At 52.5% G+C, this 24,684-nt stretch overlaps 2 protein-coding genes across 10 annotated transcripts; one reads left to right on the forward strand and one right to left on the reverse strand.

Annotated features, from left to right (window-relative positions):
• The first annotated feature begins 1,179 nt into the window (after nt 1-1,179).
• ELOB (elongin B) lies at nt 1,180-5,640 on the forward strand. The gene is made up of 4 exons (XM_061209198.1): nt 1,180-1,302; nt 1,430-1,564; nt 2,862-2,967; nt 5,477-5,640. The coding sequence occupies exons 1-4, from the start codon at nt 1,180-1,182 to the stop codon at nt 5,587-5,589; spliced, it is 477 nt and encodes a 158-aa protein (XP_061065181.1). The 3' UTR covers nt 5,590-5,640.
• A 483-nt stretch (nt 5,641-6,123) lies between these two features.
• Nucleotides 6,124-24,311, reverse strand: SRRM2 (serine/arginine repetitive matrix 2). 9 transcript variants are annotated; one of them, XM_061209201.1, is made up of 15 exons: nt 24,115-24,190; nt 20,647-20,920; nt 19,645-19,752; nt 19,304-19,468; nt 19,050-19,127; nt 18,539-18,598; nt 18,413-18,445; nt 18,141-18,191; nt 17,885-17,977; nt 17,024-17,222; nt 9,259-15,938; nt 8,227-8,511; nt 7,040-7,153; nt 6,790-6,900; nt 6,124-6,697 (listed from the first exon to the last, which is right to left on the reverse strand). In XM_061209201.1, the coding sequence occupies exons 2-15, from the start codon at nt 20,886-20,888 to the stop codon at nt 6,688-6,690; spliced, it is 8,229 nt and encodes a 2,742-aa protein (XP_061065184.1). In that variant the 5' UTR covers nt 20,889-20,920; nt 24,115-24,190; the 3' UTR covers nt 6,124-6,687. The 9 variants fall into 9 exon arrangements, with proteins under 9 accessions (XP_061065184.1, XP_061065183.1, XP_061065182.1 ...); XM_061209200.1 differs by having other exon boundaries at nt 6,790-6,897; nt 18,539-18,601; XM_061209199.1 differs by having other exon boundaries at nt 18,539-18,601.
• Between the last annotated feature and the right edge of the window lie 373 nt (nt 24,312-24,684).

Below are 24,684 nucleotides of genomic sequence, written 5' to 3' on the forward strand. Positions count from 1 at the left end.
GGCAAAGGAAAGGTGCTTTTAATCAGAATGACAACAATCTGGGGAGATGATGGACTCAGCGTCCCCCAAAAACCACCTCCGCAGATTGTACTCGGCCATGAAACTTTTAAAGGGCAGAAGGGAAGTAATCTCAGTTAATTGTTGAGATAGGGGGGTCAGAATTATTGCCATCCCTCCACTGCATGCAGGCTCGTCAACTTCTTGGGCTCTTCCTCTAGATGTTATCTTGTTCACACAGTTTAGTCACACAGTTTGTTCAGGTTACTGAAGGGAAAGCTAGGGAAGAGATCTGGTCATCTGTTAAATACTTGCTCATTTCTCTAAAGAACCAACTAGTTTGGCAAGGTATTGTGTAATTAAAAGATCTGAAAGGTGTGCTTGGGCCAGAGATGGGTGGAGGGGCAGTGCCTGGTTTAAAAGTTAGTTACAAGGACTTCCCTGGTGGGCCAGTGGTTAAGAATCCACCTTCCAACGCAGGGGGGCAGGGGGTTGGATCCCTAGTCAGGGGAATTAAGGTTCCACGTGGTGAGCAGTATGCCCCCCCCCAAAAAAAGTTATTTACAATATAGCTTTGCTAAACTGACAAGAAAAGGGGCTTCCTGCTGAGGGCGGTTTCCTGCAAAGAGCTGCTTACACACTCCCTAACCCCAAAAGCAGCTTCCAAGGATCCTTACAGGCCCTAAAGCTTCGGTGAACTGGTTTAAATAATTCTTACAACCAAGGCTAGGGCAGGGAAATGGGGCTGTTTCCTGATACGGCGGCCGAAAGATCCAGAATTTAACACCTCCTCAAAACAGCCGCCAGGAAGCCCCATAATCATGAGTCAGACTCCCAAACCTGGCAGCCCAGGTCTCGCTGAGATGTGAATGTCTTGCCGCCCTGATGACCGAGACACATCATTCATTCACTCTCATTAGGCTGTGAGGCACCCTACGCTTGCGAAGTTAGTCCCTGATATTCCCCACAAGAAGGACGGGAGTCCCCTAGACTGCATCAACATGGGGAACTCGGTTTGCCACACCCAAGACGGCACCACCGCGCCCTACGTCCCTCCCGCGCTCGGTCCCTGTCGGCCTCCCACTACCTCCGCCACTCCGCCAACCGGCCCCGCCCCGCGCCACGGCGCCGAGTCCGCTGTCGGAGGCTCGGCCGTAGCGCCCCCTTTGCGGATTACTTAAAATGGCGGCCATGGGGCGGGGCCGCGGGGCGCGGGGCACGCTGGGGCCAGCGCGCGGGCTGCCGGGAACGGGGCGGAGCGCGGCCGCGCCGGCGCGTCGAGGGGGAGAGGCAGCAGCCGCGATGGTGAGCGGGCGCTGGGGGAGGGGCGCTTGGCCGGGGCCGGGGCCGGGGCCGGGGCCGGGGGCGGCGAGGGCGGTGGGCCGTGCGCGGGGCCCCGGGCTCCGCGCTCACGCCGGCCCGCCGCCCCCAGGACGTGTTCCTCATGATCCGGCGCCACAAGACCACCATCTTCACGGACGCCAAGGAGTCGAGCACTGTGTTCGAGCTAAAGCGCATCGTCGAGGGCATCCTCAAGCGGCCGCCGGACGAGCAGCGGCTGTACAAGGTGCGGTCCCGTCGGTTCCGGGCGGCCGGGGGCTGGGGGAGCGTGCTGCTCGGAACCGCCGCCCGAGCCTGGCCGTGGGCGCAAGGCGGCCCCGTCGTTGATGTAAACATCAGCGACCGGCTGCCGCGGGCCGGAACTCCCCCGCGTGGGGCCGTTGCTCGAACTCGGGGAGATGAAGCCCCGATAGCGCTCGCTACACCGGGGGTCTCCGTTCGGATGGCTTGAAAGTCGCGCGCCAGGCCCTATGCTGAGCGCCGAGGGCCAGCGTCACATCTGATCCCTATAGCGATCCCACTCGCGACGTGCTGACCCTTGACTTCCCTGCTCTGCGGTTAAGGAAACTGAGGCTCGGAGGTGGCCACTTAACGAGGCCAAGGTTGTTGGCAGAGTCAGGATTTGAACCCCGATGCTCAATCCTGTGCAGGCCTCTCACACGCCCCCCGCCCCAGACACGCCTTAATACAAAGAAATGGAGAAATGGAGGGTGTTGAGATGAGTCAGGTCCCACCAGTTGTTCACCCAACAACTGTTTATTACTCCCCAACTTACTGCTGATGTTCTAAAAGCCCCCGCCCCTTTCCCCCTTACAAACCAATTGCAATTATCCAGCAAGGATGTCGTGGGATTTGGGGTTTTCATTGGGGAGTTCTGTTTGGTGGCCCCTCATTTCAAGTTTCTGGCAGTATGAGGTCCCTCACCTAAGTTCCTTGATCTGATTCTGGGTGGAAACTGGGAATCGGATCTTTTGCTCCAGGCTGAGCCTTCACCCCCTTTGTCTCTAAAGGCCTTTTCTTCTTGTTACCTGCTGGGGCTTCTGTAATAAGGACCCTTCCTACTGCCTGAGCTTGTTTCACTTGCTGTGCTCCGTGCTTTCTGTGTGTCCTTTGCTCATTGAAGCCTCTGGCTGCCCTATGAGTTGGGAATTCCAATAACTCCCGTTTTACAGATAAGGAAACGTCACATCAAAAAGATCAACCACCTTGTGCAAGGTGGTAGAGCTGGGATTCAACCAGGTCTGCCTGTGGCCAGATGGGGTCACTGACACTTGAAATTAGATTCACCTGGAGTTGCAGGGTGGTAGATTCCAGACCCCTACCCTACCCTGGGAGGTTCTGATTTGGAAAGTCTTGGGTGTAGTCCTGGAAACTGTTTGATATACTCTGGGGTGGTTCTGGGCCCTACTTGGGGCTGTTTCTTTTCCGTCTTCTGACTTTCAGTGTGGTTGCTGACCAGAAAAGTCTTTGGGACTTGCCCCTCCTGGGGCCTCTCCTGAGACCCTGCCTGCCTCTCTCCTCAGGACGACCAGCTTCTGGACGACGGAAAGACATTGGGCGAGTGTGGCTTCACCAGCCAGACAGCACGGCCTCAGGCCCCAGCCACTGTGGGGCTAGCCTTCAGGGCAGGTGAGAGGGGCAGCGACAGGGTGGAAATGGCCAAAGAAAGGGGTGGTCAGGGAGCCTGCAGTTGTTCCTCCAAGCCTCCTGGACCATGTCTCCCAGTTCACCAAATGCAGGCAATATCCTATAATAGTGTGTTTGCTTCCCCATTAAAAACAATGAGAAGCATATGAGATACTTGTAGAAATTGAAGCCCATTTCATGGAGGATTCAAAGATTCTTAGTCACAGTACCAGCTTACATTTACAGAGAACTTACTGAGCACCTGGCCCTGCACTCTGCATTTTGTTTCTGTTGTCCCATCTAATCCTGTTGATAGCCCTGAGGGGTAAGCACTGCCATCCCCATTTGGGAGACATGGACGCCGAGGCTTGCTGGCAGTCATGTGGGAGGCCACAGTTCAGATGCAGGCTGCCAGGACCTTGTCTGAGCTGGGCACCATGCCAGCCAGTGTCTCCGTGGTACATGGCTTACTCCCCCAGCATCTCTGTACAGGCCAGAGTTGTATTGTGATCATTTTAAGGATGAGTAGACTAAGCCTGGGGAGGTTAGATCAGGTTCAGCCCTTTCTTGCCCCAGAGCCTGTACTCTCCTTAGCCACATTCCACCCTGACCAAAGTTTAGAAACCTGAGGGGTGGGGGTGGTTTATGTTGCTCCTTTTGCCAAGAAAAAGATTTAAATTTTATCCTTTGTCTCTGGAAATTTAAACAGGGGTTATAGGGTGTTTTCACAGCTGTAGACAGACCTAGGGGCTGTGTGAATGGCTGGGTAAATCTGGATGAAGTTACAGGGAGTTATTTTTCTAGCTTCTTTTAAGAAAATGTAGCGAGGGCTCAGGAGGGAGCATATAGCCTTAGCTGCACTTCTCAGTTTCATAAGGATAAACTATATGAGGCCTCAGCAGCTGTGTCTTCGGGCAGCTACTTCACGCCCCGCCCCTCCCAGGCTGGAGTTTGTCTCCATAAAGGAGTATGACACTGGGACCAGCCTCACAGCAAGGCAATGTGAGCCCCCGTGCACCCCAGGCCCTGCAAGTGCTCAGGAAAAGGCAGTCTTAACGGGCCTTTGTGTGGGTTCCTTCAACTCTCACAGTGACAGTGAGGCAGGTGAGGGGCTGGTGCAGACTTTGTACAGGGTGGGTACTATACAAGGCTGTTCTCTGAGGCAGGTAAGGGAGGGCTGAAAGCACATCTGTTCTTCCTAAGCCAGGGTCAGGCTGCATTTTTCCAGAAAAAGTATCTCTTCCTCTAATTTGAACAGAGGCACCCTATAGACTTGCAGCTACTCAACCATCTTGCAGGTGAAAAAAATCACAGCACAGTGAGGTGATTTGTTTCTCCCCATGACCCCCACTTATGGCATAGATTGTGGACCCTTGGTGGCATCACCTCAGGTGTGTCATTGCTGTTTTGATAGGGGTTGTGGTGTGGACTGTAGACCGTCTGCTTCCACTTGCAAAAACGCACTTCTGGGTGGGTAGTTGTTTCCTTGTGCAGAGAGACGGGTCTCTCCCCACCCCCCAAAGTGGTTTGCTTAGTTAGGGAGATATGATAGTGTCTGGTGTTAAATAGCATCTTCCAGACTTTATTTCCAAAGAATGGGGAGAGGTGATGAAGGCAAGAATTGTCACTCAGATTTGTGGCTTGGAAGATGAATTCGTTATTAAGCTGGGCCATGTGTCTTCACCTCAGCGCTGCTGACGTTTGGGGCTGGATGATTCTGGGTGAGGTTGTCTTGTGCATTGCAGGATGTTTAGCATCTCTGGCTCTTACGAAAGATGGCCTCTCCCCACTAGAGGCCAGTTGCAGCCCCTCAACCCCCAAAGTTAAAACTTGTCAGACGTGACCGACTTCCCCTGGGGAGCCTAATTGGTTGAGATCCCTGAGCCAGGTGGAGAGAAGTTTCCCATGTAGAAGAAAAAGTTGTGGTGTTCATTTGATCTGTGCTGAAGTAGTAACAGCAGGAATGAGACAGGGAAAATCTTCCTGGGGCTGCTGTTCTAGTAGGAAAGCAGCTGGTCAAGAGAAACAGGGCATTCACGCTAGCGGTTAAGTGTTCCCAGTGTTCCCGGGGCAATGCACAGGGCATTGGGCATGTAGAGTGGGTGGTTGTACAGGGTGGTTGGGGAACGCTTCTCTGAAGAGGTGATATTTGATTGCCCCTGGATGCCTTTCTTAGGCAGCCAGCCATTCTAAGTGTCAAGCTAGAGAGTGGCAAATGCAGAGATCTTGAGGCAAGAAAGAGCTTGATGTGGGAATATGGGGACCACAAGGAGACATGTGGAGAGACATAATGACACAATGAGATTTTATTCAAAGTATGATGAGAAGAGGAGGTGTGAAGGGAACAAGGCGATGGGGGAGATTGTAGGTGGATGCAATCCCAGAGGCTGAGGGATGCAGAGGGTGAGGAAAAGGACCCTAGCATGGCCAGGCTGGGGGAGGGGAGCAGGGGTCAGGTTGGTCCCGTAAGGGTGGGAGACTCACTTTGCAGTGGCCACCCCCTCTCCACCAGATGAGGCCTTTGAGGCCCTGCGCATCGAGCCCTTCTCCAGCCCACCCGAGCTGCCGGATGTGATGAAGCCACAGGACTCAGGAAGCAGCGCCAATGAACAAGCTGTGCAGTGAGAGGCCCCCCCAACCGCCCTACCCCCCCAATAAAAGAGATTTGGGTGTCCACCTGGTTGCTGCCTCTTTCTACACACCTTCTCCTGACTCCGGCATCACCTCACTGGTGTGTCCCGCCCCACCCCACCCCACCCCACCCCACCCCACCCTCAGCCTCTTTCCAGGCCAGACTGCTGCATCCCAAGCTCTCTGAGTCCAGCTACCAACCCCCAGCCCAACCTACCCCTCAAAAGGCCATAATGGGGAGAGGAACCCAGAGCCCCCAGGCCAGCCTTCTGCTCAGTCTGGGGACAAAAGGTTTAGAGGCTTTGTTTCTTCAGAGTGGCCAGCCCCCTCCTAGCATGAGCATGCTGGCTCCCAGCTGGAACGAGCGTGTTGGTTTGAGAGTGGGTTCTGTGGGGGATCCACAGCCTAGAGCCACCCCATGAGGCTCCTCCAAGGTATGCCCCTTGCAGGGGGGATGCAGCCACAGAATAAGGGCAGCTCCTCTCCTAACTAACTCTCCCCACCCGTAATAAACAATCTATAGACCAATTCCTGCATTTCTCATTTTTATTTGACAGAAAAAGTTGCTCTTGCTGTACAGATTTTAAAAAACCAAAATGCCTTTAAGAAACGTGAAGAAAAGTTGGGGGGGGGAGGGGGCCACAACCTCACTGGCAGGCCAGGAGGAGCCAACCAATTTCAACTCCTGCCCCTTTTTTCCGGGTATACCTCACACAGGTCCGCAAGTACCAAACCATCATCCCCCCAAGAACTCGGGGCTAAAAGGGGGGCAGTGCCTCCCAGATCCTTTCTGAGTCAAGACCTGGGAGTCCCAAACTGTATCCTCCCCTCCCGCAACTCCCATTCTCATTCCCACCCACCACAAACCCCCCAAAACATGTGAACCAGGAAAAACTCACAGAGATTAACATTTCACAGAACAAAGAAAAAAAAAGGAAGAGGGAGGGAAAGAAGGGAGCCCTCCCCCCAGGATGCTGCCAGGGTTGGGGGGGAGGGCAGACAAAGACCCCCTCCCACGGCTCTGTTGGGGAGAAAGGGGGCACGTCCTGTGGCTCCAGAACTTGGGGTATGGTGGAGTTCCCCCAAAAAGATTCACGGAGACCTGAAATGGAAGAGAATAATCAATACAGAGGCCCCAGCCAGCCCTGGAGCTCTCAGAAGTGAGCCCAGCCCTACAGTGTGACAGACACATACCTGGAGGAACGGTGCCGCACGGAGCGGGGGCTGGGCGTTTCCCTCCTGCGCTTGTGGCCCGGGGAGTGGCTGTCCCCACGCTGGCTTCTCCGGGAACCCCGTTCACTGCTGCTACAATGAAGGACAGACGTGAGACCACACACAGGACGCCACCAACCCTTGGTACCTTGGAGCCTTAGAACTTATTTTGCAGAAATCAGTGGCGGCCAGACTGGGCTACTGGCAGGACAGCACACACTGGCAACCCTACCTCTGCTGGTCCCGCGGTGAGGGCTGGGGTGAGGGGCGGCGGCGCTCCACAGGCGAGTAGCTGAGGGACCGGGAGTCCCGGAGGGAGTCTATTGGCTTCCGGGGGCTGCGGGACCTGGGGATCAGAGTAGGTCCCCATAGTGCCACACTTTCAAACCCACAAGCCAGCGCTCAGGACCACCCCCACCCCGCCCCAGGTCCTGACCACCAAACCTCATACCACGCAGGGCCAACCTCAGACCCACCTTCATCCGCTCACTCACCCATCCGCCCGCACACCATCCACCGAGTACCCCAACAGGCGGGGCACGGGGTGCAGCGGGGGAGGCAAAGATAAAGACAGTCCCTGCCCTTGGAGGGGCTCAGTCTGATGGTGAAGGAAGGCCAAGGGAGGCTCGCTTGGCCCCACGTGTGGGAAGCAGCCCCGCAGGACCGATGTACATGGGGTCTGGGGACCCAGGGGAGGGAGACATGGGGCAGGGCAGGGAAGGGGCAGGGTAGTCTTCTTGAAGGTGCTGTTTGAGCGGAGTCTTGCAGAACGAGGAGTTCACCAGGCGGACAAGGGAATTCCAGGCAGGAGGAACAGCATGTCCAAAGGCATGGGGTTCTCCTTAGACTGCAAGGCGCTGCTGAGTGTGGCTGGAGCACAGGGTATGTGTGGGGGCGGGCAGGAGAGGAGAACACAGGGCAGGCAAGGCCAGTTGGTGAAGAGCCTCACACGCCATTCCCGCAGAGGTGGGGCTTTATCCTGCAGGCCACAGGGCATCCCGGAAGGATTTGTGGAGTGAAGGGAGTAACCAGATGGGCGTTTTAGAAAGATCCCCTCTGGCTACGTGTGGAAGAGAATGGCGTGGAGGCAGGGAGACAGGGAAGAGGCTGTGGATAGAGTCGGGAGAAGATGACGGTGGCCAGACCCTGGCAGTAGCAACGGGGACTTAAAAGCTAGAATCCCTGGAACCTGGGACCAGGCTGCATGTCAGGGGCAGGGAGAGGAAGGAACCTAGGACTCCCCAATTCTGGCATGAGCACCCACTTGGATGACACAGCCCTCTGCCAGAACAGGGCACGAACAGAGTAAGCAGGGAGAGGAGAGCCCAACTCCTCCTGTACAAGCAGACACCACAGTCCAGCAGGGATCTCACACCCCAGGGTCACACCCCACCCCTTCCTTCTCAAGGCAGCACTCACCTCCGCTCGCCAGGGGGTGGCTTCTTGGGGCTTGCAGGTTTGGGCAAGGCCTGAGGGCCAGGCTTAGCAGGGGAGGGGGAGGAAGAAGTAGAGGAAGAAGAGGAAGACGAAGAAGAGGAAGAAGAAGAGGAGGAGGAAGAGGAAGAGGAAGAAGAGGAGGATGAAGAAGAGGAGGAGCTGCTGGAACTGGAGCTGCTAGAACGCCTCTTCCGCTTGGCTGGGGTCGGTTCCTGAGGACGGCCCTCTCGAACAGCCTCCTTTGGGGCTGGGGCGGGGCTGGGGACCCTGTGGGAGAAGAGGGCGTCACAAGGAGACAAGCTGCCCCAGCCCCAACCCTACCTTCCTTGGCCTGGAGGAACGGCAGTGGGGGAGGGGTGCCTGAGAAAGGCCCTGGGAGCTCTCCAAGCCGAGAGCCAGTGAGTGCATTCTCTGGAGAGCAGTGGCCCCAACTGACCCAACCTCTGCTAACACAAGCAACAGGCTGGGGCCCACAGCAAAAGGGATCAAGGTTAAACCTCAAGAATGTCCCTGATGGAGGAATAAGGTCCCTGGGCTCAGGTGTAGAAGCCAAGCTGGGTGGTCTCCGTCCTCTCCGTCCTCAGAGAGGAGAGCCACAGCGTGGGGAGGCCTGTGTGTGTGTGGGTTGGCTGGGGGAGGGGCCGTCCTGCCTGGAGGCAGGGAGAGGGATAGGATGACCTCTGAAGATCCTTCCAGCCCAGGGAGTTCCTCTTGAGGTCTAACTGCCATCCCTCCTGCTGTAAAATTAAGTCCATTTCCTCTAGTTCTGTCCTCTGTAGAGACGGAAAACTTATCATTATCCTCTAGAGAATTAATCTTCGGAGACTTTTACCTGTCCCATTCCTCCCCCCCGTTAACCCCCACCCCGGCATTCTCTTCTACCCCCAGCTTAAGGATCATGGTCCCCATACCTCCTCAGAGAGCCAAGAACCTCTGGATAGGGCTTCTCCCTCCCCACCCCCACCAACCATCCCCAAAACCTTCCCCGTAGAAGAGTTCTAGAAGTCCCCTCACCTCTTCAGTGCTACCTCAGGTTGAGTGGGAAGGCTAGAGCCCTCCGAGTCGCTAGAACTGGAGCCAGAGGAGGAGGAGGAGGAGGAGGATGACGACGACGATGAAGAGGAGCTGCTAGAGGAGGACGAGGAGGACGAACTCCGCCGCTCCTTTGCTGGCTGCAGGGCAGCCAAAGCAGAAGGCTGCTGGGCCTCCATAGAGGCAGGTGGTTCCCCACCCTCTGGGTGGGACACCCCAGGGACGGGGCCAGAGAGCATGCCATCGTGGTCACCAGCAGAGGATGTGGTCTTTGCCACCGTTCCGGAGGAAAGGGACTGAGACCCTGCTACAGGGGTGGTCTGGGCAAGCAAAGATCGGGACTGGTCAGAAAAAGCAGATGGCACAGGGGACCTAGGCCGATCCTGAGCTGGAAGAAGAACTGACTGTGAGAGAGCCTGTACCATTCTAGAGGCAGGAGAGGGAGCCCGCTCAGATGTCATTCTAGACTGGCTTGGGGCAGATGGTGGGGTTCTGGAGCCTGGGCCTCCTGGTGGGGTTCTGGACCTGGCTCGGTCAAGGAGCGGTGGTGAGGTTCTGCCACTAACGCGCTCATAGGCAGAGAGGGGCACCCTAGGGCTGGTGAGGTTTGCACCAGACAAGGCTGGAGCCATTCTAGCACTAGTGAGATTTGCAGGGGCCAAGGCTGGAGAAGTTCTTGAGCTGGCAATATTCACAGGAGCTGTGGCATGTGTAGATCTAGGACCCACCAGGTTTGCAGGGGCTGGAGCCTGGGGTGTTCTGGAGCTGGACGGATAGTTTGCAGCAGTCGGGGCTGTGCCAGAACCCGTGAGACTCAAAGCTGCCAAAGCAGCTGGGGTTCTGGCTCCTGCCAGGTTCACAGCTGGGGCTGTGGGGGTACGAGGGTCAGCAAGGTTCACGGCCGAAGGTGCCACTGCTGTTCTGGGGCTGGCCAAGTTCATGGCTGCTGCTGCAGCTGGCGTTCTTGAGTCAGCCAGGTTCACTGCTGTTGGGATGGCAGGTGTCCTGGCACTGGCCAGGTTCATGGCTGCTGCAGAGGCTGCAGGAATCCTGCTGGCAAGGCTGGCAGCTGGGGCTGTTCTGAGACTCATGAGAGGCACTGGAGCTGGAACCTGGGACATTCTTGCAGCAAGGCCAGCTGCAGACATGGACGGAGGAGGCCGAGCGGTGCCAAGACTGATAGCCGTCAGGGCAAGTGCAATTCTGGACTGAGCATGGTTTTCTGGCACAGACGTTCTCGGGTGATCAGGAATTCGGGGACCTGGACCATCCATCATGGAACCACCAGCTTGCTGCAGGACAGACATGGGTGTTCTAGAGCTGCCAAGGGGCTCAAGCATTCCAGGTGATCTACAGCGGTCAAGAGGAGTTGGTGACATGCTAGGACGACTGAAGCAGCTCATTCGGGAGCTATTGAGCGCTACCGGAGGTGTCCGAGAACCAGAATGATTTCTCGTTGCTGGAGGAGTAGCAGAACGTGAACGATCAGAACTGCTTCCAGATGCAGAACGCCTGCGGATAGCTGGAGGAGATCTTGTTAAGGACCGTTTGCCCCGAGTTGTTCGTGGAGAACGGGACCTAGAACGGCGGCGAATAGCAAGTGGTGAGCGACTTCGAGAACGCTTGCGTGGTAACAATGGGCTTCGAGACCTAGAGCGGCGCCGAATAGCTAGAGGAGTTCGGGACCTTGATCGGCGGCGTGTCACTGGAGAGGTTCGAGAGCGGGACCTCCTTCGAGTTACCGGAGACGTGCGAGATCTTGACCTCCTTCGGGTGACTGGGGATGTTCTGGATCTTGATCTTCTGCGAGTGATAGGGGAGGTTCTGCTTCGAGATCGCCTTCTGGTTACTGGTGGGGTCCTAGATCTGGACCTTCTCCGAGTCACTAGTGGAGTCCTAGAACGGGAGCGTCGGCGAGTCGGTGTTCTGGACCTTGAACGACGGCGGGTTACTGGTGGTGTTCTGGACCTAGATCGCCTTCGACTCACTGGGGAAGCTCTCGATCGAGATCTTCGTCTAGTCACTGATGTCCTGGACCTTGATCGCCTCCGGCTGACTGGTGAAGTTCGAGACCTGGACCTCCGTCGGCTAACCAGGGGTGTTCTGGACCTGGATCGCCGGTGAGTGGCTGGAGAGGCCCGAGACCTGGAGCGTTTCCATGGGGCTGGTGATGTGCGTGAGCGGGAACGCTTCCGACTGGTTGGGGGTGTCCGAGAGCGGCCTCTTCGGCGTCTAGAGGAGGTTCTGGAACTCTCCTGCCGAGCAGGAGACCTTGAATGGTAACCGGAGCCTCCCCTGCGACGCCGAGTAACCCGAGACCTCGACCGGCTCCGCTGTCTTCTCCGAGAGGTTGACTGAGAAGATCCAGACCTATCTCGACGACGGGTTGTTCTGGTTTTCTCCCTCCTCGAGCGGGAACGGGACCTCTGCAGCCCACGAAGCTTTGGTGAAGGAGAACGGCCTCTCCTTGAAGTTGTCTTAGTGCGTGGAGATGAAGCTGAACGCCGCCGGCGTGAGGATCTTGACTTTTCGGCTGGCTCTGGGGAAGACACTGAGGGACTTCTTCGGCGTCTTGGGGGAGTTCTAGAGCGGGTCTCTGGTGAGGATGATGCAGAACGGCTTCTACGGGAGAGCCTGGCCTTCCTAGTCAGCTCAGGAGATGATCGGGAGCTGCGACGGCGAGGCGGAGTACGAGACTTGGTCTTGGGCTCTGGTGATGACCTAGAGCTTCTTCTAGTAGTTCTGGATTTGGGTGGGTGTTCTGGAGAGGACTCAGAACTGCTGCTTCCTTCAGGCGAAGGGCCTCTGCCTTTGCTTGATGAACCTGATCTGCTTCGTCTTGGAAGGACCCGAGGGACAAGAGCCTTGGGTTCAGGAGAGGAATCAGAACCACTCTGTGCCCTGGGTACTGCTCTTGGCTTATCTTTAACTTCAGGGGATGAGCCAGACCTACTACGCCGAGAAGAAGGCCGGGATTTGCTGTCGACCTCTGGAGATGATCCAGAGTGACTCCTTTGTCTAAGTGGCATTCGTGTCTTAGCTTTAGAATCTGGAGAAGAGTCTGACTCACTTCTCTCCTGAGGCGATGAACTGGGTTTCCCATCAAGTTCTTGAGAAGATTCAGACCGACGTCTCTGCCCGAGAGGAGTCCTAGTCACAGTCTTCTGTTCAACTGATGACTCTGACCCACTTCTCTCTCTCTGGGGGGTAAGACACTTATTGTTGAGCTCCGGGGATGATGGAGAATGACTCCTTGGCCTAGGAGTCTGAGGCAAAGCTTTTGGTTCTGGAGAGGAATCACATTCACTCCTTCCCCTGGATGGTGTTCTAGGTATATCTTTCATTCCGGGAGACGACCCAGACAGGCTGTGCCTTGAGGGAGTCCCAGACCCATCTCTAAGTCCTGGGGAAGACCCAGACCTGCTCCTCCTTGAGGGAGTTCTGGGTAAACCATCTTTCATTTCAGAAGATGCAGAACTACTTCTTTCCCTTGAGGGTGTTCTAGGTATAGCATCAAGTACTGGCGAAGAGACACTCTGATTTGAAGACATTCCTGCTTTTTCCACCGCATCTGGGGATAACTCAGAACTGCTGTGTCTGGAGGACCTTGTTGATTGTTCTTTCACATCTAGAGATGGATCTGTCTCCAGCTGATTAAGAAAAGGTCCATTCAAATCTTTAACCTCAGGAGAAAATCCAGTATTCATTTCTGCAATATGGCCAGAGTTTCTAAATTCTAAAGGTGATCCAAAGCTATTCTCTCTGGGAGGAGAGTTAGATAGTTCTTTATGTTCTGGAGAAAAGCGTGGCCCGCTCCAAGCTGAGGCTACTGCAGGGACTTCTTCCAAAGAAGCCTGTGACTGGCTTTGGTCAAGAGTCAAAGACATGGCAGATCTTTCTTCTATTTCAGGAGATGATTCAAAGTTACTTCCAGCCATTTCTTTAAGTTCTGGAGACAAATGGGGCAGGACCTGGTTTAAGGATTCTTCAGATTTCTCTACCACCTCCATTAATTCCTCATCTTGGCTTGGCTTAGCTAATGCACTACTTCGGTCTTTTGTATCTGGAGATAACACACCACCTCTTTCCCTTGATGGAGTTCTAGGGGTGTCTCTGAGTACTGGTGAGGACTCAGGCCTATCCTGCACAGGAGGAGGACTCAATTTGTCTCTTGCTCTTGGAGATGATGCAGTAACATCCTCCTGAAGGAGTAAGCCAGTTTTTTCTTTTGATTCAGAAGGCTCCAATCTACTCTGCCCCAGAAGAGATTTAGAGTCCATTGCAGGATATAGGGAAGAATCAGACTGGGACCCGCTCTGCTCAGGAGACATTACAGATTTCAGCCTAGGACCTGCTGACAATTCACTTCTATCTTGTCTTGTTGGAGATGTGGGTGCCAGCTCAGTGATTGGAGATGAGGACCTGGACTGGCCACCCTTAGGTGGTGTCTGAGATTTGGTCTGCAGATATGAAGATTCAGAATGACTCTGTCTCATTTCTGGACTTGAAGTACCAGATGTGGAGTCTGGTGAAGTTGGAGATTGTCCTTTCTGTTGCAGAGATGAGGGTGGTGTGCAGGACTTTACTCCTGGACAGAGGGAGAAAGATCCAGAGCAACTCTGTGCTGATGAATCTTTAGACTTCTCTTGGGAACATGGTGACTTTGATCCAAGAAGATTATGCCCTGGTGGAGTTTGGGGCTTTGCTTTGGGGCACGGTGAAGTAGACCCTGAGTGACTTTGTCTTAGTGGTGTTCCAGGTTTCACTTTGGTATCTGGAGAAGAGGATCTAGAATGGCTGTGTCTTTCCAACAATCTAGATTCTGTCTTGGAGCATGGAGACTCTGATCTGCTTTGCCTTGGAGGTGTTTTAGATGTCATTCTACTAGGACTTGGAGAAGAGAAGCCAGAATGGCTTTGGATTGGTGACGTTACTGCTTTCACTTTGGGTTGTGGAGATGATGACCCAGATCGGCTCCGTCTTGGAGATGTGCTAGATTTCACTCTAGAAGGAGAAGACCCAGAGCAGCTATGTCTCGAAGGGGTCCTAGACTTCACCTCAGGGTCAGGTGATGATTCAGAACGGCTCTGTCTTTGTGGTGTTGCAGATTGTTCATTTACCTGGGGACTTGTTACAGACTCTTGCCTTGGTGGCGTTCCAGATTTCACGTTAGGTTGAGGAGATGAACTGGAATGATTCTGTCTTGATGGAGTTTTAGATTTCTGATTAGGAGGTGGAGAAGAACCAGAGCGACTTCGCCTTAGTGGTGTTCTAGATTCAGCTTTAGGTTGGGATGATCCGGAGCGACTGCGCCTTGGTGGTGTCTGAGACTTTTGTTTAGGGTGTGGAGAGGACCCTGAAAGGCTTCGCCTCAAAGACAAGCGGGATTTTACTTTGGACCTTGGTGAAGAGAGAGACCTGCTCCGCCTCGAAGAAACTCGAGATTTCTTCATTTCTGGGCTTGAGTTGGACCTGCTCCTTCTCTGTGATGTTCTGGATTTGTTCTTCCGCTCTGATGATGAGCCAGACCTGCCCCTTCTTTGTGGTGTTCTAGAGTGAGATCTTCCCCGTCTAACTAGACTTCTACTACGGGATCTTCCTCGTCTTGCTGGTGTCCTAGACCGAGATCTCCCTCTCCTGGTTGGTGTTCTAGAGCGCGACCGGCCACTTCGTCTAGCTGGGGTTCTGGAGCGCGACCGCCCACGCCTGGCTGGGGTTCTGGAGCGCGACCGCCCACGCCTGGCTGGGGTTCTAGAGCGTGACCTGCCACTTCTCCTGGCTAGCGATCTACTATGAGACCTCCGTCGTACTGGTGATCGGGTCCTAGATCTGCGCCTAGCAGGTGTTCTAGACCGAGACCTGCCCCTCCGGGCTGGTGTTCTAGACCGAGACCTGCGCCTAGTGGGTGTTCTAGATCGTGACCTCCGCCTGGCAGGTGTCCTAGACCGAGATCTGCCCCTGCGGGCGGGTGTTCTAGAACGAGATCTGCCCCTAATTGCAGGGGATCTAGAGTGTGACCTGCCTCGTCTTGCTGACCTAGACCTGCCTCTTCTCTGTGTATTTCTGCTCCTGGACCAGCCTGGTCGCTGAGGAGACCTAGAGCGGCCACGTCGCTGGGGGCTCCTAGATCGTCCCCACCTCTGTGCAGACCGGGACCTACGCCATTGAGGTGACCGGGACCGAGAATGACCTCTCTTGGTAGGGGTTCGAGACCGAGACCGCCCCCTCTTAGTGGTAGGACTACGGGACCTCCCCACTCTACGAGAAGGAGTATGAGAATGTGACTTATCCCGTTTTGCTCGGCCATGTGAGCGACTCTTGGATGCAGGAGAAGAAGAAATCTCTCGGCGGGACCCAGGAGCTGGTGTAGGTTTAGGACTTTCAGGGGAAGAGCTGGCATGCCGAGAAACTTTGGTAGGTTGAGGGGAGGGTGGGCAGCTCTCTGAAGAAGATTGGGGAGGTTTCTCAGGAGACTTAGGTGGTGAATGGCCCTGGGCTGGAGAAGCCTCAGAAGGGGGGTTCACTGGCTCCTGACTTAAGGGGGTTGTTGCAAGGGGTTGTGGGGAGCCGCCATATTGCTCAGCAAGGAGCGGAGTGGGAGCAGGTGGTTCTGGCCCTGTGCTGCTCCTTTCCGGAGAGGAGCTAGGTTGAACTGCAGATTTCTAAGAGTGGAAAAGAGAGTAAGGATACGGGTATGTAAGCACCAAAACTTCCGATCACCTGTAAGATCCCAACACCCTTTTCTATGAAACTTTTCCTCTATGCACCCCATTATACCAACTGGTCCTTTTCCTCACCACAGGCTATCACATTCATTCAATAACAAGAGATCACATAATATAAAACACAGTGAGAAACATACGAAAACAGAGTCTACAATCTCAAGAGTCTTCTATCTGGAGAAAAAACATAATGCAAACTAATGTACTATATTTCACAACAGATAACTGTTACAAAATGCTGAGTGCAGAAAAAAAGGTATCTTTAAATGGAAAGATAAAGCAGTTTCCCAAAGTGACTGACTTCACCCTTAAAAAATAACTATATTAAAATAAGAAAAAAAAAAAAACAAAGATCTGAGTACATGATTTATGTGAATAAGACCAGGATGAAGTACAGGGAAATACAGAAAGAAACCAAGTTATAAAAGCTTTAAATATTAAAGTCAAGAGCAATAGGAAGTAAATTAAGTTTCTGAGATGATCCAACTTGCAGTTTGGAAAAGCAACTCTGGATAACATGGAAAACGGACAGAAGAGCTACAAATTTAGCAAAGAGCAATTGAAATTATACTGTGATTGTTGAAGTAAGAAAACATGATTAGAGCTTGAAGTTTAATAGCAAGTATAAAAGAACAGGTACTGAAAAGATCTTTCCAAAGTACTGTTTTCAGACTGCAAGCAGCAACCCAGTGGGTTGAAAAGTTTTAATGAGCCACAACCAGCATTTAATGAAATTGATACTAGAAACATTTTAAGTAGTAAGACTAGGCGTAGTTCAAAAAATTTTTGTTCCAGTTTTATCGACCTGTAAGTACAAAGAGAACACTGATATAAAACCTATTAACACCCAGTAAAGTTTGAAAGCCACAATTCTAAAGGATTTGCAGATGCAAAAGAGAACTTTATGAATAACTGAGAGGAATGCAGAAAACAAAACCAGACCTTACTTCTCCCTTAACTTCACACACCTATCCTGAATCCACAGCCCTGCAACCCAAAAAATATCCATTAACTCAGGAACATACCTCCTTCTTGTCTTTATCTTTGTCTTCATAAGGGCTGCTAGGCTGCTTTGTAGAAGGCTCCGGGCTACTAGGCTGCCCTATGTTGGTGATACCTGGTTCCCTGGATGGTGCATCTCCCTCCCCTCGACGCCCCGAAGCAGGGGAAGGACTTTGCCCAGTCAAGGTGGTTGTATGGGTTTTAGTTGCAGCACTTCGAGACCTGAGAGAGGTAATTGAGGATGGGAAAAGAGGAAGAAAATCAGTTCAGGGGAGAACAGAAAACCCCCTCCCCAGCTCCCATCCACCTTTCTTCAATATAACCCTCTTCCAAAAAGCCTTCTCTTACTCACAAAATTCAAGTAACTCATATTGAAATTCAAGTCCAGTTCACTTTGCTCCTTCTCTTCTCAACATCAATCCCCAAAAACGTTCTCCCTCTACCCCTTTATATTTACCTCCCCCAAACCTCCCGAAACCCTCCACCCAGTCCATTCCCTACCCGCTTCATTCACAACTCACCTCTGAGCCCACCTCCTTCAGGAAGCCTTCCCCGATTAAGGAAGCCAGGGTAAGGATTCCTTCCTCCCCCAGACACCACGAACAAACCACCACCCCCCCTATTCTGGCAGTCCATATATATCAGAACAAAACAAAAAATCACAAACAAAAGAAAACAAAAAACAAAAAACAAAAAAAAAAAGAGAAGGGGAAATGTATATGTCTGTCCATCCTGTTGCTTTAGCCTGTCAGCTCCTAGAGGGCAGGGACCGTGTCTTCCGAATGGTCTGTGCAGCGCCTAGCACACCGTGGGCGCTCAATAAATATTAAATTGATTAACCCACAAGTCCCTCTTCCCTCCCTTCCTCCTGGACCACCCCTTACCGACTGCGGGAAGTATCTGAAGAGGAAGCAGAGTCTGCAGAAGTTGAACGGTGTGCCCGTCGGCTCTTGGGGGCTGGTGTTGTACTTCGAGACCTGAAGGAAGACCACCACCACAGCTCAGGGTGCTGTCACACCTGCACTGGGTTCCCCTTATCCACCCTTCAACCTTTTACCAGTCAGGGACATGACTCATTCTGCCCCATCCCCAGGTAGCACTCATCAACTCGCTAAGCAAATTCCCCTCTAATTCACTCACCGCTTCCGCTTCTTGTCCTTAGATTTACGTTTGCTCTTTGGAGTAGGAGACCTGGGAAATGAGGCAGAATTATTTAAAATAAAAATCATTTTTAAAGAAAAAAAAGAAAACGAAAAGTAAAATAGAAAGAACTGAGTTACTGACAGCAGGAGATCAAGGAACTGAGCTTTACTCCAAGAAAAAAAAAAACCCCAAAGAGCCAGCAAGGCCATCAAGCAATGGCTCTCCGCTCCACGTGCCACTATGTTCCCTATGCCACAAAGAGCTCTTACCTATGCTTCCTTTTCTTGGATTCAGATTCTGACCTGTTGGTAGAAAGTAAATAAAACTATTACTTTTTTATCTAGACCTGGACTCACCAAACCTCTCCAATTATTCCATATATTCCCACCTCATACCTGTGCTTCTTCTTCTTAGAGCTCTTCTTCCTCTCTCGTCGAGGAGAGCTGCTCTCTGACCTGCTAAACATGGGTTCAGAAACAAGGTCATTCAGCCTACCTCCTTCCCTGGCCCACCCACTTATAATCCATCCCCAAAAAGGCTTCTAAAGCACAGAACAACTCCAATCGCACCAATGTGCCGATCTAAGCCCAGAACTTATTTACTCTCCAAGAAGCGTAGGTACCTCCCTCCTATTATATAGCAACAAACCCCAAAATGGAAAAAACAACATAACTCCAAAATGCTGCTGATCAGTTCTGCAGAGGTGCAGAATCAACCCTTCCCACTGAAGCAGCACACATTATTTCTTCTACCAGATGAGACCTGAATGGTAACTCCCTCTTCCCTGACTTTTCTGACAACTCTCTCCTACTTCCTAGAAATAAGAATACTCTATTACCAGAGAGACAGAAAACACATGACAGGTTTGGTCCTCTGGCTACTAGAAAAGCTTTCCAACTAACTTACCGTCCTCTATCTTTCTTCTTTTTCTTCTTCTTTTGCTTTGGGGTTGGTGAGCGAGAACTGCTAGACTCCCGGACAAGGCTGAGGAAAGATGAAAAGTGGCAGAGATGGGTGCTAAGACAAACTTTCTTAGACATTTCAACTTCAGAAGAACAAAATCTCAAGAATTTGAAAAGACATAGTCCACACACAAAAAATGGAGCAGAGTGCTTAGAATTAGGAAGACAAACTGACACTGGCTTCTTGGTCTTGTGTACCTGTAAGGTTTGGGTGGCTCAGGAACTGGTTGCTTAGCTTCTCGAGCACGACGCTGAGGATCAAAAGAGCTGCCATCCACATAGGAATCACTGATGCCAAAGGCAGCTCGGAGTCGCTCGTTCTTCTTCTCATTCAATTCTGCCAACTGGTGAGTCTCAGTTACCCTAGAGGAGAAAAGGTCAAAGGTCTAAAAGAGATAGAGAACAAAAATGCAGAGTCATATTCACACAAACAGCCACGAGAAAATGAAGACAAGAGCAGGGAGAAAGTCCAAACTAAACAGAGAGAACAGCAAAAGCAGATTAGAGTCCAGAGAAAATCGAGAGAGGGAAACACTCACGCTGGCCTCTGCCCTGGGGTCTCCTCCTTGCCCCCAGGGTTCACATCCTTCTCCAGCAACATGAGTCGAAAGGTCGCCACTTTTTCCTGAATTTGCTGTTCCTCGTACCTGGAGAACAAAAGCCTTCAGGGTTAGACCTTGACTAGACACTCTCCCCAGTCCCAGGTTTACAGTTCCCTCATTCCCAGCAGGATCCCTTCCCTTTCCATGCACACATACAATTTTTCACTCACTGTCACCCAAAGGGCCCTTCTATTAAATCCTGCTCTTTTCCTGTCATCTTTCTTCCCTCCACTGACTACACCCTCTAGAACAGTGGATTTTAAACATGCTACACTCCAGGGGCCAAGAGAGGAAAGTTAAGCAGGCAGAGTTCCAGGTGTTCCTCCCCAAATCCAATCAACAAGAACAAATCTTTCATTTCCTGGGATTCCAAAGTAACATGCATTATATGAAACGGGCGCCACTGCTGAAGTTTGAAAACCACTGCTCTAAAAGGTTTTCTGCCTTAATGTGTTCCTTTTCCAAAACCTCAATTCCCTATCCAACCCATGATCCCTTTTATCCGGGTATTATTCCAATTCCTGTTTTCCTGCCTTTGCTACTGTCCAAGGCCTCAATCCTTAAATCCATTTACCTTCCTTTTCTCTACCAATGACAACACATATCAGCTTACCTAGCTAGCTCTTGTCTCTTCCCTGGTCTGCTTCCCCACCTCTCCCTTAAAGCACATATTTGCTTCTCAATGGCCCCCCTCTTTCCCCATGTGCCTCCATCTAAATAACTCATAGAAGGCTCCCTTTTATATCCCAGACACAGGTTCCTCATCTCCCACTTTGAACTGTCCCTTAACTCCTTTCAATTCGCTAGCTCCTTTACCTCCTCCCCTCCTACAAGTCCTCTCCAGGCCTCTTTCAACCAGCCCTAAGCTCCCTACATCCCACCTAACTCCCCCAGCTCTGCACTCACTCAGTGCTTGGCTCTCCCCCAGCCCTCCCTCACCCCTGCTCTTCCATCATCTCCTCCAGCTCGAGGCATCGCAGCTCCACGCGCCGCTTGCGCTCGTGGTCCAGGATGTCAGGATTAGGCCGCTTCACCAGGGCAGCCTCCAGGCGCCGCAGTTCCTCCTCTCCCTTGTAGTCAGGCCGCTCACCCCGGCGGCCCCGCACCAGGGACAGGTTGCGCTGGACGTAGCCGTTGGTGCCGCTGCCCCGGGGCGTCGGCAGCCCGATCCCGTTGTACATGGCCCCGTGCCCGGGGTGGGGCACCACCGCTCCTGAAGGGGAGCGGGGAGACACGGGTCAGGCCCCTGGCCCCAAACTAGCCACTTACCACCACCCAAATCCCTGCTCTTCTTCAACCCTACTTCAACATGTCTCTCCACACTAAACCTCCTTTAGCTGCATAATCCTCCTGGTCTCCTAAAAAAACCTGTTCTTCATCCTTCCAACACTGCTTCATTTCCACCAAATCATAGCCCAGCTCTTACAACCTTTCCCCACAATGTGCAAGAGCCACTCCTGCTTTCACCTAGCTTTCCTGTTTCCACCCAAAACAAAGATCCCATTTCTCCCAAATTTCTCCACACTATCTCTTTATTCTCCTTTAACCCCAATATACACAACTGGTATCTTCACCAACTACTCTAATTCCTAACCCCTGGCAACTGACTGAGGCCTCCAAACAGGGCACAACAAACACCAAACGAAGATCTGTGGCACCCAAAGGCCTGCAGTCCAAGTCTAGACTCTTCAAGAACTGACCTAAGCATTTCAGGCTCCCCTAAAGGTAGCCAGAAATTATGAATACAATCTGACTGAACAGCCCCTAGATATCCAAAAGGTGGCCCAGGCTAAAGGCCAGCATGCACATCAGAAACACGTGAACCTTGGATATGTAATCCTCTTATACTTCACCTCTCAAGTAAGGGGCCATTTCCAATCAACTATCCTGACTGATAATTTTCCTTCAATTTCCTTCCCAATAGGATTTCTCACGTGGTTTGGGGCTCACCCAACTCTAACTCCTGTAAAATATTACATTTTCAACTCAATGCTCTAAATACACCAAACCAGCCTCCTCTATTCCAACTGTCCCCATACCTTCTCTACATTCCTTCCCCTACACTTACTCACAAAACCCCCACTCTTTATACTTCACTTTCATTAACGTCAAACTGTCAGCTTTCCCTAACAGTCCCGTTATTTCATTTCCTAGTTTTTCTCTTCCAGCCCTTCCTTAACCCTCTCAAGTGTTATCACGTGCCTCCTACCAGGTTCTATCCTCTCAATCTGTTCCAACCCCAGCATGACTCTGAAGAGCCCTCTAACCCTAGTTTTACTGATTAGATTTCTTGGCTACGTACACTCTATTCCTTTCTCCAGCTATATGTACTCTGTTTTTTTCTCCAACTCATTCTGTCCGAGATAGTTTCACATGGGGAAATGTGTGAGGGAAAATGATCCCAGGAAAGAACCAAAGGAACAAAGTGGAGAGATTAGTGAAAGTAGAGCGGAAAAACATAGAACTGGATAAAAGAAAAGGCTTCATTTTAAAAATTCTGAAAGAAACATCATACAAATACCTGGAAGAATGTACTAAAGCCCCCCCCCCACCCCATACAGGGAGATGTTGAATGAAAGGGAGCTAACCCAACTCTAGAACAGTTTGGAGACCCTTACCCCCCAACTCTAAGGCTGGGTCCCTGCCCAATCCCAGTTGCAGACTCTAAAGATCTCAAAACAAAACAAAACGAAATAACCATACTGGGTTAAAGGAGTGACAAATGATGCTAAATCTATGAAACGCAAGTAAAACTGTGCAAAGAAATGAAAAATTTCTTTACAGCACAAGAAATCTTCCAACCCTCACTTTCATTTTCTCAAATTTTCTCCTCCTTATTCTAAAGCTAGGCCTTCTTTGGCTCTCTATACCCTACTCAGTTTCTGCTTCCCTTGCAGAATGCTTCTGACCTGCAATCAATTCTTCAGCTTAACCATTCACCCACACTTCCATACCACCTCACACAATAATCCTCCCACTCCCTGGAGAAGGATAACCAGCAGCTGCTAAGCAAAGGGTATTAAATCACAACAGAGTGAAGAACTTTTACGGAATGAGCCAAAAAAGAAGGAAAAAAAAAAACCCCAAACAGAAATACCACAGCATCTAAGACAGTGCTCAAAACACTAAAAAGATGGATGGACCAAGGAGTATATCAACAACACAAACACAAATCACCAAAACCTAAATAAAGATACTTAAACTGGGGTCCGCGGACTGTGGGTATGCAAAAATCACCCAAGCTAAAGGCTGACAGTAAAAGCTGCAAAAAAAAAAGACAAAAAGGAGTTTTTTCTGTTGGAAAATTATCACGATGCCCAACTAACCAGACAGAAGGGGGTCTTGAAATTTAGTATTATGGTATTCAAGAAAACAAACGCACCAAAAAGGCAGGAGAGTGTGCAAAAAAATGGACAAAATTAATAAGCACAAGCAGCTCAGCACTGGGGCACTATAGTAGCTGAGGGAACACTACGAAACCCCAGAAGCTAAAATACTAGCTCAGGAAGAGACCTAGACTCACACTCAAGAGGAAACACAACACTTCTTCAATTTTTGACCCAGAAGATATCTTAGAAAAGCGTCTGAGTGAAAACCAAGGCCTAGAAAAGTTGTGTGCCAAATAATGACAAAGTCCAGCGTTTTCTCAAGGAAGGGCTGGCAGCCTCCTCCCCAGCCGTAACACAACTTTGGGGGAGACGATGAAAAAGTGCAAGAAAGAAAAGAGCATGTGATCTGCCTTTACATACCTACACCAAATACGTGAATTTTTTTTTAAACGTTTAGAATCCTTGTCTTCCTAATACCTCATGGCAGACAGTAACGAATCCGAACTGCCTAACTCTCCCGGGCATGTAGTTCAAGGCCTTCTCTGCACTGCCTGAGCGGCCAAAGCCTATTTTCAGCCTTGAGAAATGGGGGAGGGGGCTGCGCGGCGCCCCATAGTATGGGAGGCTCCGGGCCCGACCCCAGGCCCCCGGGAGGGACGGGTAGGCCGGACGCCGGAGAAGAGCGGGGGAAAGGAGCCGGCAGCGGGCCCCGGCCGCCGCAGCCCCCTCCTCGCCGAGAAAATGTCGGCAAAGACAGCTGCAGGAAAGCCTCCTCGCCGCACGCGTCGGGGAGACGAAAAGCCGAGTCGCGCGCTCCCCCCTCGAGAGCGCGCGCGAGCCCGAGTGCAGTCGGCGGCGCGCGCCGTTGCCATGGGGGAGGGGGAAATAAAAGCCCGCGCGCGACAAGAACCGCGAGAAGGGGGGAGGGGAGGCAGACAAGCAAGGACGTCCGCGCGCGGGCTAGGGGCGGCGAGCGCGCGTGCGCGCGGCGGCCTGAACCGTTCTCCGCGCGCTTTGGCCTTGCGCCGGGGCCGCCGCCCCTCCCCCACCCGGCTCGCGCGCTCCCTCACCCTCTCACCCGCCGCCGCCGCCTCCGCCCGCCGCCTCCGAGGGGGAGAGGTGCTGCCGCTGCTCGAGTTCCTGAGTCCCTCGGGGCCTGGAGCCGCCGCCTTGCCTCGCCGGTCCGCCCGCCTCAGCCGACACCGCCGACTCCTCGCTTCCTCCGGGGCCGCAGCGGACTCCGACTGCGCCACTCGCACCCCGCCTGGGCCGCGCTGCACGTCAGCACGACCAACTATGCGCGTCAGCACGCAGCTGCGCGCGTCGCAGGGCCTGCCGGGAATCGTAGTACGCCCCGCGGCCTTGTGCGCAGGCGCCGAAACCAAACCGGGAAGTGTAGTTTCGTAAGGCCCGAAGGAGGTTCAACTCTGTCGTCGAAGAACTACGATTCCCGTCGGCCAGTTGCGAGGAAGGTCTGGGGGGGCGGACCGGAGCAAACAACGCATTCCAGAGACTTTCCACTAGGGGGCGGGAGGACACAGGGCCTAGCGACGCTAGCGCTCTCCTCGGCCTCCCGCCTTCGACCCAGATCATCCTGGGAGTGGTAGTTCTAGCGTGGCATGGAACCCGTATGTAGCTTCGCTCTCCC

This window comes from Eubalaena glacialis, chromosome 13 (genome assembly GCF_028564815.1).
Source record: "Eubalaena glacialis isolate mEubGla1 chromosome 13, mEubGla1.1.hap2.+ XY, whole genome shotgun sequence".
NCBI lineage: Eukaryota > Metazoa > Chordata > Mammalia > Artiodactyla > Balaenidae > Eubalaena > Eubalaena glacialis.

Coding starts and splice junctions, on each gene's coding strand:
- ELOB (XM_061209198.1), top strand. CDS start 1,180: ATGGCGGCCATGGGGCGGGGCCGCGGGGCGCGGGGCACGCTGGGGCCA. Junction 1,303..1,429: donor GAGAGGCAGCAGCCGCGATG/GTGAGCGGGCGC, acceptor CGCCGCCCCCAG/GACGTGTTCCTCATGATCCG. Junction 1,565..2,861: donor ACGAGCAGCGGCTGTACAAG/GTGCGGTCCCGT, acceptor CTCTCTCCTCAG/GACGACCAGCTTCTGGACGA.
- SRRM2 (XM_061209199.1), bottom strand. CDS start 20,888: ATGTACAACGGGATCGGGCTGCCGACGCCCCGGGGCAGCGGCACCAAC. Junction 19,469..19,644: donor ACCCCAGGGCAGAGGCCAGC/GTGAGTGTTTCC, acceptor TTTCTCCTCTAG/GGTAACTGAGACTCACCAGT. Junction 18,446..18,538: donor TCTAAGAAGAAGAAGCACAG/GTATGAGGTGGG, acceptor TTCTACCAACAG/GTCAGAATCTGAATCCAAGA.